This window comes from Haliaeetus albicilla, chromosome 12 (assembly GCF_947461875.1).
Source record: "Haliaeetus albicilla chromosome 12, bHalAlb1.1, whole genome shotgun sequence".
NCBI lineage: Eukaryota > Metazoa > Chordata > Aves > Accipitriformes > Accipitridae > Haliaeetus > Haliaeetus albicilla.
In genome coordinates, this window is record NC_091494.1 from 34,569,992 (window position 1) to 34,582,683 (window position 12,692).

Here is a 12,692-nt window from a genome sequence, read left to right on the forward strand (position 1 = left end):
CACCGAGAAATTTGGCTTTTGGAGAGAGCCTCTGAGAAGAGGATTCACATACAAAAATAAAATTAAAAATGGGATTAACTTTTGGACTGTGACATTATCCATTTCTCCTTTTCATGCTCCTGCCTCACATCTATCTTCATTTTGGTTTTGATCAGCTGCTCGCACAGTTCAGAAGCCAAGAAAGCTCTGGGCAAGTCTTGGGCATTTTCATAAGCTTCCCCTTGGATTGCAATATCCAAGGTTCAATGCTGGGCTGCTCAGCAAACCCAGGGAGAAATAGGAACAGCCCCAGCCTAGACTGGACCACAAACTGTGAGTTTTACCACTTATTCAGGACCCAACAGGATTTCTCCGATGCAAATGATTTTTAAGTGCTCAGGTGCTGGGCTTGACCCCCCCCCGGCTCTTTGCAGCCACCCCAACCCTGCAGGCATTTGAGTGCACGGGCAGCTTCACTTGCACAGCGTCGCTGCTGAGCCTGGTGGCACACATGGAAACAAGGACCAGAGCAAAGAGCCACAAAAGCCAGGATCACCCCCAGGAAGGACCACAGAGGCGGACACTCGCTAGCCACAAACGTACCCAATTAAATACACCGGCTATGCTGGTAAAGCAGCCCACACCCAGAGCGTACAGAGAGAGGATGCTGCCAGCTTGCAATGCAAAATTAATCAATTAATGAATAATGCTCAAAAGGGCCCACTAAACCCAATGCTTCGAAGAACCCATGCAGAGAGGAGAGCAGCAGCAGGGACCAGGCTCCTTCCCCAGGCGGGATCACCAGTGTTTTCCAGAGGGTTTCATGCTGGGAGCCTGGTCTGGGGAGATATTCAAGCCCAGGCTTTCATGCATGGCAGACCTGAAGCCATGCACCCAATAACTCCTCCAAAGCCAATGGCCCTGAACCTGTCCAGCTTTGTGTGAATACTGGCCCGATTCCCACCATTACTCACATCAAGAACTAATCAGCCCAGCAAAATTAACCTGCTCCTTTGAGCTTGTGTTCAGACCAGCATTGTGCACTTAACAGCAACGATAACGACCAGCAATATTTCTTGGGTTTCCTCAGGATCCATAACGCATGTTAATTAGACACCAGTTTGTTATTCAAACAGACCTATTGAGACGATGCAGCACTATTAAGAAGCATACCCACTTCTGCTCCCACCGACCCACACCAACTTTGACGTGCATTCAGCGCTCCTCCACTGGAGCTCAGCATCACCCCAGCCAGGAGGGACCTCTGGAGTCCCTTCCCCAACCTCCTGCTCCAAGCAGAGCAGACCTGGGGGTCAGACCGAGCTGCCCACTGCCACACGTCAGCCAGATACGTTTTGAAAGTTTCCAGGAATGGAGTTTCCCCACCTCACCACCTTCCTGGAGGCTTTGGCTCCCCATCTCCCAGTGGCACCAGTGAGGTTGCCCAGCATGCATCGTCCTTCCTGCCTTCTTCCATGGGTGCGATAGTTGGGCTTTCCAGCCATCAGAGCCTCTCCCAAGAGACACAACCTTTCAAAGGTGACAGAGAGGGCTCTGCAGTGACATTGGCCAGCTCCTCTCCAGCTCCGGTCTTGTACATGCCCTGAGGTCTTGGTCCCACTCTGCTTTCGGGGTTTCTCACCCCGTGTAGCTGTGTGCAGGGAGCTCTGCTGAGAACAGCTACATCACCAGGCAGGACGGCCAGTCCCTACGTACCAATATCACAGGAAAGGCTGAACCCCAACAGCCTGAAACCAGTGTTAAAGAGCTAGAAAATGCCTCTCATGTCATGCCTGCCAAGTCCGGGGGACAAAGAATATAACCCTCTTCCAAAATGGCATCCTTCCTCCAGAAACAGAAGAGGATGCTTCATGTTTCAAAATGGTGTGTGAGACCACAAATGAACCAAATCTTCCCCAACAAGAAACACAACAGCCAAATCGGCAGCAATTCATCTGGAAGCAATATGTTGTTTGGCAAATCCATCTAATAAATAAAAAAAAATAGAATGGTTTTACATTGAATTTCTGAGCTTTCTAACAAAGCAGGACTTGCCTTAGCCAGTTACAGAGCTAAGAGACCAAAAGTTTGAGAAATTAGAGGACCTAGGTCATAAATCTTTTTTCCTCTTTAAATGAGACCAACCAGCCATTACCAGAAGCGACATCCAGACCCTTGGAGCGAAGCAGCGGGCATCGCTCCCAGCCAGCAAGGCAGGCGCTTGCAGTACAGCCCTTAGCAGAGCCAAGGGCACCCATCACAAGCTCAGATGCAGGAAGGTGAACCCATTTACACACCTCGATTTAATCGCCTAAAGCAGTAAGCATGGAGGACTCAGAGGTGCAAGAACCTGGAAAAGGAGGGGTTTTTTGATCCAGCTCCAGGACTGCGCTGACATTGTGCCCAGTAAACAAGAGACACACAAGGATGGGAATCCATGGACTTACAGATTTGGGTTAAATTGATGACAAGAATAAGGATGAGGAAAGCTATTCCACTCCAAGGCATCCAGAAAGGGGATAAAGAAGCTGGATAATTGTCTTTTTGCCATCGTTTCAACACAACGTTAAGAGAGCCCTTTGGGGTGGGACCAAGGTTCTTCTGCAGGTTTCTGGAAACCTTCGCTGCTGTTTGCAGCACAACCTGTGCCACCTCTCAGCTCAGGCTGGTCCCACAATTAATTACTCCCTCTTTGCCTTTCTTCTAGCTCTCCGCAAGCTCCCAGGGGACACTGGGACTCTCCCGGGACAGGGAGCAGCTGTAACAAGTGACACTCTTTATTCCAAACCTTTTTGGGACCCACTTCCTCAAAAGCCAAGTTTGGAGAAGGCGGTGGGCCAGGGGCTTCTGCCCACACTTCTCACATGCCGCTTCTTATCCCAAGAAGGAAGAAGACCCCTATAACCAGGCTTCACTCACCAGCCATCCTGGGAGCTGCACTTGGCATGGGGACAGGGACATTACCACAGCACCCACCCTCCTCGCAGGGGCAGGTACCCTGACCGCGGAAAAACATGCAGAAAATACCAAAAGGCAGTGATCCTGCAACCTGCTCCGGCTCAGGCTGAGGTCAGCCAGGCAAACACCAGTCCCTTGGAGAAGGGGCTTAAGGGAGTTGATGATGGGAACAATTAGGGGAGCACAGGGGGAGAAACACCAGCCGCCATGTGCTCCATCCACGGGGGAGAAAACAAAGCCAGCTGCTGCAGGCTGCCCATTAATCTCTCTGAAAGTCAACTAAGCAGTTTACAAGCACCATCCAGCTTCTGGAAACCACCACTTTAGTCCTCTCCTTCTGTAGGAAAGCAACTAGCACTTCTTCCAGCACCACAAGAAAAGGATTTAATGCCCAAAAATCACATTCCAGGCGAGGCTGGGGAGCTCAAATCCCTCCACGCCTTTGGTATGGAGGAGGAGAAGACCATGGTGGCCTGACCAAGCCTATCTCACCCCGCTCACCAGAGTTCAAGCTAGACATTTCCCTCTGTGCAATTCAGTCGTGCTGTTCCAGGCTGGGATCGTAGAGGAAAAGTAAGGGCAAAGCTCAATTCAGTGCAGCAGTGTCCTCCCACAGCAAGAGCAGGATGTGACCCTCCCACCATGGAAGCTGTCTCCCGAGCTGACTGCACGTCTTGCCAAAAAAGGTGTTTTAAAAAAAGAGGACTGTCATGGTTTAACCCCAGCCAGCAACTAAGCACCACGCAGCCGCTCACTCACTCCCCCCCATCCAGTGGGATGGGGGAGAAAATCAGGAAAAGAAGTAAAACTCCTGGGTTGAGATAAGAACGGTTTAATAGAACAGAAAAGAAGAGACTAATAATGATAATGATAACACTAATAAAATGACAACAGTAGTAATAAAAGGATTGGAATGTACAAATGATGCGCAGGGCAATTGCTCACCACCTGCCGACCGACACCCAGCCAGTCCCCGAGCGGCGAATCCCTGCCCCCCACTTCCCAGTTCCTAAACTAGATGGGACGTCCCATGGTATGGAATACGCTGTTGGCCAGTTTGGGTCAGGTGCCCTGGCTGGGCATGAGAAGCTGAAAAATCCTTGACTATAGTCTAAACACTACTGAGCAACAACTGAAAACATCAGTGTTATCAACATTCTTCACACACTGAACTCAAAACATAGCACTGCACCAGCTACTAGGAAGACAGTTAACTCTATCCCAGCTGAAACCAGGACAGTAACATGAAGCACATTTGCTAAAAATCCAATATTTCTCTTCTACATTTCAGTACCTCCACGAAACCACAAAGGCCTTTTATTTCCCTATCCCTAAGGAACAATTTCCACTCCCTGCAGAGCAAAACTGCCCAAAACAACTGAGCCCTCCAAGCACCTGAGCCAAATCCTCAGCACATCAGACTGGGTGCAGCCCATGCGACCCACACCACCACCAGCAGTTGAAGGTCTAATCCCATCAGCCCCAGTCACTGGTGTTTTCCCATCCCTCTGCTGTGAGCCAGGGCCAGCATCCACACTCCAGCACACACATGTCCCCGCTGTGCCTGTACACCTCTGGATATGAGCACAGCCAGGTTTCAGCCACATGGCTGCAAAGCGCCCCATGCCACAGCAAGAAGGGCCAACAGTTTCCTGAGCCATCCTGACGTCCCTGAAACAGGTCAGTAGGGAGCCTGGGAATGGAGGCATCCGAACACCATCCTCCCTGCATCCCTGGCGCTTGTCAGCTCGGTTGGACCACACGTTTGGGGGCCATCAAGCAGCACAAGGGACAGGATGGGCACGGAGCCGTGCTTACCTTCGGTCCGGATGGTGAAGGGCGAGTCCCCCAGGCGTTTGGCTGAGAACTGCCCTCCCAGCGACGTCATTAGGAAGCACAGGGTGAAAAATCCAATGCCCAGCACAAATATCCTGCAGGAGGGAAAGCAGAGCTGTAACAAGGTGTGACGAGGAACCACCTCACTCCTGCGACAGCCCCACCACCCTTCGCCCCCCCTGGGGTAACCCCTCTGCACAGCAGCAGGAGCCACTTTGTTTTGGGATGTCTGGAAGAGACAGCCGGGACAATCCCTGCCTCCTTCCCAACCGTTCCATCCCCGTGGCTCACCCCATCCAGCCTGGGCAAGGAGCATCTCTGCAGCCCCAGCCCTGCGAGAGCACACCAGTACCTCACCCCGAGCACGGCCAGACCCGCATGTGCTTCATGAAGAGCCCCAAGATGCTTCTGCCCAAACCCTGGCACTGAGCAGGCGGGTTTTGCCCGAGAACACCCTCCGAAATCCCCGCAGCCTGCTCTGACAGGCAGGCCTTGAGAGGGAGCGGAGGACTTGCAGTGGGAAAGCTGAGCCAGTCCACGACTGCCCTTACGATGCTCCACTAGATCCAGCCCAGTAACCCAGACCGCAGGAACCACTACAATAAACAATAGCCATTTTCCTCCTGGGAGAGTCCAGAGAAAAGAGAGACCTTGTACCTTCCCTTCCTCCCAAAGGGTCTAAAAAACAAACAAACAAAAAAAAACAAACCACCAAAAAAAACCTGACACTTTTTTTTTTTTTTTTTAAAAAAAGGTCTTTTGTTCCCCCTGTAACTAGGCCACCGGTATTTGCCATTGTGTCCTGCATCGCCTGTGGGGTGCGGGCAGCCCTGTGCACAGCAGGACGAGGAGGGACCCGCGCTGGCGGCAGACACGGTAGCCTGGGACCATCCCATCGCCGCTTTGTTCGTCCAGGCTGGCAGGAAAGCAGCTCCCGCGGGGACACACCGGGCAGGATGCCGACCCGCACGTCGCTCCCAGTGAGCTTGTGGTCACCTGCAGCTGCGAGAGAGGCAGGAGCTCTCAATGCTGCTCCTATTCAGGCCAGTAACTTTTTTGGGGGGGTGAACAGGCTGAAGGCAGGAGCTCTGTGCAAGCAGGAGGGTTATTGTGCACCAGGCAGCATAAAGCCAAGCTTTCCCGTCTCTCCAACGTGCAAGCAGAGCACGCTGCGCCAAGGGACGGACGCCTGACCTCTTTCCACCGCTCAGAGATGCTGCCACCGCCTCCGAGTCTCCGTGGAGGTGCAGCATCCTCCAACAGATGCACGGGCAAAGCTCCGGCAGAGCCGCTGCCGCGTGCCGCTTACGACAGCTCCCAGAGCCACGGCTGTACCGGGGATCTCAGCTGGCCAAACCCAAGGAAAATTTCAAGGAGGAGAAGCAGAAAAGGCAACTGTCAGCCAGCCTTGTGAAACAACGGGACTGTCTTCAAACAGACAAATCCTATGTGGGATAGGGAGCTGAGCAAGCCCTTAGTGGTGCCCGCTGGCATTTCTGCCTCTCAGCATCCGCAAGCTGAAGGGAAGCAAACCACAGAGGACAGGAACCAGTAACTCTCCTTACGAGTTCACACCATTACCGCAGGGCTCAGGAGCTGCACACAGAAACACAGCACAGCCACCCAACACCAAAACCAGGCTTTTCCAGAGAAAGACTTGGAAAGGAACACCACAGCCCTCCATCTAACCATTATTGTGTAGTTAAGAGGCAGAGGATTAGGAATCAGCCATTAAGTCTGGGCTACAACACGCCAGCATTGCAATTTTCTGTTGCTAGAAAGGGCTGGCAAATAAAGTAACTTGCTTCAAAGCACTTGTTAGCTACAGGAGATGCTGTGGAGAGCTGAAGTACAGTGTCAAGCAGCTCAAGAAGGACTGGGCTTCCCTGGGGAGATCTACTGGAGGAGCTCCCAGGGCAGGTATCCACTGTCCCAGCATGGCACGGCTAGGCTTGCCCTGCCTGGAAAGGCTCCTGGGCAAGACACGGCACCTTCACAGGACCCCACGAGCTCCCTACCTCCATCCTGCCAGGTCCAACACTGCTCTCACACAGCCAACGCACACCTGAGCCCCAGTCACAGGGCAGATTTGCTCTCAGCATCGGGTAGCTCAAGAGCAAAGGGTTTCCTCTGCCTGCTCTGAGAAGTATCAACCCTGCCCACCGCAGAGGGGCATCTAACCCCCATCCATCCCCCCCCACGGATCAGCCCTGCCCCATCCCCAGCTGGGTTCCAGCAGATCAGCATCACCTGGCCACAAGCTCTGGACACGCACCACTGTGCAGCTCCCCATCCCCTTCCCATCTCTGGCCTAATCAAGAGAAAGAGCAACACCCTGGGCTCATTAGCATTAACAAGCTCTGCCAGCAGAACACTGAACACCAGCACAAAGCTCTCTAACCCTTTTGGAGACCCACAGCCAGGTGCTGGGAGAGCAGACCCACCTGGGAGAGGGGATGCTCAAGTGCATCAGTAAAACTGCCTGAGTTTGTGCAGGTACTCCGAGAGTGAAGCAGTTCAAGTCCCTTTTATTTCTGAATAAGCCTGCCCTGGGGGGTGGAAAGGAGTTTTAACAAGCTCTAAAAAGCATCGTGCACTTGGCTAATCCAGACTCCCACCCCTAAAGGCCTGGCTATAGGCACGGCTGGCGTGCCCTACAAGCAGCCACCAGCGGAGCAACAGCCGTTCCCTCCCCAGGAGATGCTGGTGAACCATTGAGCTGCAGCATTTGCACGCAAAGATGACTACGGACTTCAGCCCCTCTCCCAAAGCAGACCTCAGAGAATGGTTTCCAGAGAGCCGTGGTCCAGCTCCAGCAGGGAGGTGATTGTGGAGGCAGCAGAGCATCCCTGATGGTGGTGTCCCATAAATTGCTTGGAGAGAGGGTGATTCAGGGACATTAGTCCGTTCCCATTATCACATCCCGTGCTGAGCCACACAGTGCAGTGGTGGGTCTGGAAGAGGCTCTCAGGAACACAACAGAGGGGATTGCAGCACCCAGCTGCAGCTCGGAGGGCTGAATTTGTCCTTGGGGGGGGAAACACTGTCTGCCATGGCACCTCCCTGGGAGGAGAGGACAACAGCACAGTGGAGAAGGCACAAGCTGGAGGAGGAGGTCAAAGCCCAGCCATGCTCTGTGACCGAGGGTCCTCCCTGGGAGCACGTCATGGTACAAAACCCACCCGGCGACCAGCTGCCCCCTTCCCCAAGGGGCATTTTAACAAAGCATCACCTGATTAAATAATCAGATCTGATCCTGCTCTTCCTTCTCACCCCTCCTATTGACAGTATCTTCATCACTATGCAAGACCTTGTTTACGCATTTTAATCTTCATAATTATACTCTGGCAAGGAGCGATGGTTAAACACCGAGAAGAAAGAAAGAGGAAGGAAAGAAAAAGAGGAAGGAAGGAAAAAGATACAAAGGTGATCTGTGCTTTAGCATCTCATTAGGAAACAAAATCTTTTTCATTTTGACTGGATTACAGAGAGAGTAGGGGAGGTGCGGGATGCTTTTTCCCTTAAAAAAAGAGGGATCAGAGCCTAACTGGAACGTATATGCTTAGGAGAGAAGCGGATCCAGCCCAGCAGCAGTGCTCCAGGGAGCAGGGAGGTTGCAGGGATGGGCTCTCAACCTGAGGACCCCATCCCTTTTACTTTGTGCCAACCTTCCCCAGGTGAATAAAAATGCTTAGCCCAGCCTGAACTGAGCAGAAACTCCTTATGCAGAAAACAAATACCATGAAGTAGGCAAAACATACCAGACCCCAGACCTTCCAAATTGCTTATCAAATGCACTGGGTCCTCTGCCCCCAAAATCAAGTCTAACTCACTGAAGACCATGGAGCTCCAATGATGAAGTAGCATCTACCCTGCATGGTGCCTTTGCCTGTCATCCAACATCCCGCTTAATTCATTGCCCGGGCATGGTTCTGGTGCCAAGTCCCTCTCCACATCCTCCCCAAACCGAAATGTTCACAGTTCTGGGTTCTGGCTTGGTGCCCAAAAGAGAAGAAAGCCAAATTCTCCGAGTCTTTAGTGAAAATTGGAAGTGATGCCCCAGTCATTGCAGATTTTGGCGCGTGGAACTTAGACCTGGATGTGGCCAGGGGGGTCTGAGCGATGAGTTGGGAAGTGATGAGGGGAGGAAGGCCAGCAGCACCCAGCAGGACGGGGCTGTGACACTGGGACTGTCTGTCCATGCTGCTGCATCACCCAGCTAGGACCCACAGGGGGAATTTTACACAGGTGCATGGGGAAACCAAGGGCTACAGAGACAGGTAACATCTTTTATTAGACAAGTTTTCAACACCCAAGTCTCCTGAACCCAAAAGCTGAGCCACAATTTCTAACAGCAGCAGCAGTTGGGCTAATAAAAAAATGCTCCCTCTCCTGCAAACCTTGTTTTGCTCAGAGCCCGACACTGTCACGGCGCTGTCGAAATGATGCTCAGCCATGGGAACCGTCCTCTATCAAGGGGACCAGAGTGAATTCTCTTACAGGCCAATGTTAGAGACACACAGAAAGCCTGGCTTTGGTTTCCAGCTGGCAAACTTGCCTGAACTCCCCACGTTCTGCAAAACCAAGAGCTGGGCAACCTGGACCAGGGCTCCACAGTGAATTCTTGCCCGAATCCAGCGCTGTCACAAATGAAACACCCTTTGCTACTGAGATGAAGTCAGAGCCATCCTTGGACTTTTCTACAAATCATTTCTACGCTGATTTGCTCTCTCTCCCCTTCCCATTTGCTGCAGGCACTTTCACAGCTCACGGCTTTGCACTGCTTTGCTAAGCATGTCTGGAGCGTGGTTAATGAAATGTTTTGGTGCAAAGGGTCAGGTTTCCTGTTCGCTGTTTGCTGATGGCACTGCTGCCAGGAGTCTACACCAGGCAGGGGATCACACCATGGGCTTCCCTAGAGCAGCAAGGCTTTGCCCAGCCAGCAATGAGCACCCGATTTACAGGACCCATCCTGACTGCCAGTATCTTCTCCCACTCCCCTAGATCACCCCTGATTCACATCAGCTGAGAATGCAGGGTGTTGATTTTAGGGGAGCAGTGCTGATTTGTACCGGGTTACAGCTGGAGCAGGGCAGTGCCAACGCTCGCCCACACTCGGCTGGGAGCAAGGTGACACAGGACCATGACATGGAGGGGTCACGCTCAGCATGACACCGATGTAGAGGGGATGCAGAGCTGGACACTGCAGGACAGCTAGGAGAGGGTCTTGGGAAATTCTCATCTTACAGAGGGAAAGCCTGACTGGTTAACAACAGGGTAAACCTGCTGGTTCCAGTGGCACCCATACTGGTCTGCACTGGTTTGAAAGCAGAAGCCAGCCCAAGGCACGCAGACAGGACGGTGCAGGTGCTCTGCTACAGACACCAGGGACCCTCCAGCCACCACAAACCCCTCATCCACACACATCCTTATCCCCAGTGGGACTTTGTGATCACCCTGCGACTCACTCCCTGTGCTCCCCCAGCCTGATCCCAGGTCACTGCTGAAGATGGGCTTCCCCTGCCCCAGGGGTGATGCCCCAGGCACCGAGGAGAGGGATGCTCAGGCCAGTCACTGCCTCACTACGGACTTCAAACCCACTTAAAGCGAATAGCCAAGCTAAGAGCATACCCCTGGGGTACATGTGTCCTTCCTACCTCTCTCACAGTCATTCCCCGTCCCACGCTCGGAGAAAGCCCAAGCCGTGGGGACCCTCATGCCCCTGCTCCGCCACCGCTTTCCGACATCCCCTTGGCCAAGTTCCCCAGCCCCAGGGCACCGCCGTGGGATCCAGCAGCAGGAATCCCTCCAGACAAGCAGCGCAGAGCCAGGCAACTCCCAGGGAGAGGCTGACAACATCTCCAAACCTGAGCGCAAGCAAGCGGCGCAACCACAAGCCCCGTCCTCCCTTCCAGCTCCAGGTGGTAGCCTGAGCTAAACAAAAAGGCAGATCCTTCCGATGATCCCAGGTGATCCCCAGCCCCCAAACACAGTGGGGAGCACTGGCAACCGCCGGGCCGGGCTCACTCCACACTGTGCTTTGGCCCCCGGCACTTTCCCCTTCTGTGGGTTTTTGATCCCTCTGCCCGTAGAAAAACCAAGCAATTACTGACATCTCCCATGTGTCTCAAGCCTGGGAGCAACCAAAGCGCATCTCCGGTGAAATAAGGAAGCTGGAGAGCAAGGACTGGAGAGGGGAAGGGAATGCATGGAGGCAAAATCGGGGAGAGTTACACCAAGGGGAAAAAAGCGATAGGTGGGCACGGGAATGCTGGAGCCGAGTGGTTTCAGGCTCAGATATCAGCCCCTCTGCCAGTTCAGGGTGGGTTTCAAAATCCCCATCAGCACCAGCAGATTTAAACGAGAGGAACTGATTCCCCCCTGAGTACCAACATCTGCGAGAAAGGTATTAAAAAAGACAGCGGCCAACAGCCCTATAATTAACGGGCACGCTGACCTGCGGGCAAACTTGCCTGGATCCCTGACATCCTAATCTGGGCTCAATCCCCCTCCCCGGCGAGCTGCAGCCCCCCCCCCCCCCCCGCAAAATGTGCTCCGATAACCGCTTCCCACCCCGCAGGGGCCAGGCAAGGCGGGGGGGGGACGACGACAAGAAAATGCCAACTTTACCTAAAGGGTCTCAAGGTGACGAGGCATCTTCTGACCATTATCTTCCCATCCGCGTTGACTGTGATCATCGTTCAAAGTTACGGGGGGGGAGCGGGGAGGGGGCGGCCCCCGCACTCCCCCCTCCCCACGCACCCACCCACCCACCGAGGCAGCGAGCGGGGGCTTCAGCGGGCGGAGCGCGGGGTTCCGCGGGGGCGCATGGCGGGGGGGCGCGGAGCCCCTCCCCGCCCGCCCTAACCCCTACCCCAACCCGCTGCCGGCCGAGCCCATTGCCGCTCCGCTCCGCTCCGCTCCCGCGCAGCCCGTACGGGGCACCGCACCGCGCCCTGCCCCGCTCCGCGCTGCTCCGCGCAGCCCCGCGGAGGCAGCTCCGCCCCGCACCGCCCCGCGGAGGGGCTGCGCCGGGCCCGGCGTGCCATCTAGCGGCAACGCGGCTCCGGAGCGGGGGGGGGGGGACGGGGACGGACATACACGTTATTCCCGGGGGTTGCCCCCGAAAAGTGGGGGGTCGGGAGGTGTTTTGGGGGGGGGGAGGGTGGCCGCATCCCGGGGTAGGTGAGGGTCCCCCGCCGTGGTGACTTTGGGAGCCGGGGATGGCCCTTGTTGGGAAAAGGGAGGGGGGGGGTGTCAAACCCGAAAGGCCACCGTGCAGCCCCCGCGGGTGCTGTTTGGTTTTGGGGGGCTGCGAGGAGCAGGGCATGCCTCGCTTCTGGGGAACAGGGGGGTTTGGAGTCTGGCTCTGAGAGCACCAGCCTGCGGCTTTGCTTCGCCATCACCCTTTCTTTCAGGGGGTCACGGTCAAGGCTCACCATGCGGCTTCCCAATGTCCCCAGGCACCCCTGGGTGCTGCCGAAAGGACCAGGATGGCATAGAGGGGCCGGGGCAGGGAGGCAGGGAAGCGTCCTTGGGAAGACAAAGAAGGGGCCATGAGAGCTGAGGCCAGGAGAAGCAGCTGCTGAGCTCAGCAGAGGTGTTCCCGGCTCACGTGTGAAAGGTGACAGACACAAAAAGCCTCCCAAAGCCTGGGACTTAAAGGAGCCAAATGTGCCCAGAGGCACCCCATTTCCAGCCCCTGACTCGAGGGCACCCAGCCGGCACGGGTGCACCCCACCAGCGGTGAGGGAGGGGATGCATCGCCCTGCGGGGTGAGCACAAAATTGCAAAGAGCTGGAAGGAGACCGTCGTCCTTGGCGTGCAAGTTTGGCCAGGCTCCGGGACAGGACCAGGCTGTTGTCTGGGGGGGGCTGTTGTGCAAACATGGCCCCCTCACGCCATGCTGGCCCCATGGC

At 54.8% G+C, this 12,692-nt stretch overlaps 1 protein-coding gene across 3 annotated transcripts in view; it reads right to left on the reverse strand.

The window, feature by feature from the left end:
- MGAT5B (alpha-1,6-mannosylglycoprotein 6-beta-N-acetylglucosaminyltransferase B) overlaps positions 1-11,602 on the reverse strand; it is a 71,198-nt gene extending 59,596 nt beyond the window's left edge. Inside the window, exons 1-2 of one of the 3 annotated variants that reach the window (XM_069798971.1) lie at positions 11,404-11,602; positions 4,756-4,868 (exon numbers count right to left, since the gene is read on the reverse strand). In XM_069798971.1, coding sequence (XP_069655072.1) covers positions 4,756-4,868; positions 11,404-11,471 — 181 coding nt within the window. In that variant the 5' untranslated portion in view covers positions 11,472-11,602. The remainder of the gene's footprint in view (positions 1-4,755; positions 4,869-11,403) is intronic. The other 2 variants (XM_069798970.1, XM_069798969.1) reach the window with 2 other exon arrangements.
- Positions 11,603-12,692: the final 1,090 nt, after the last annotated feature.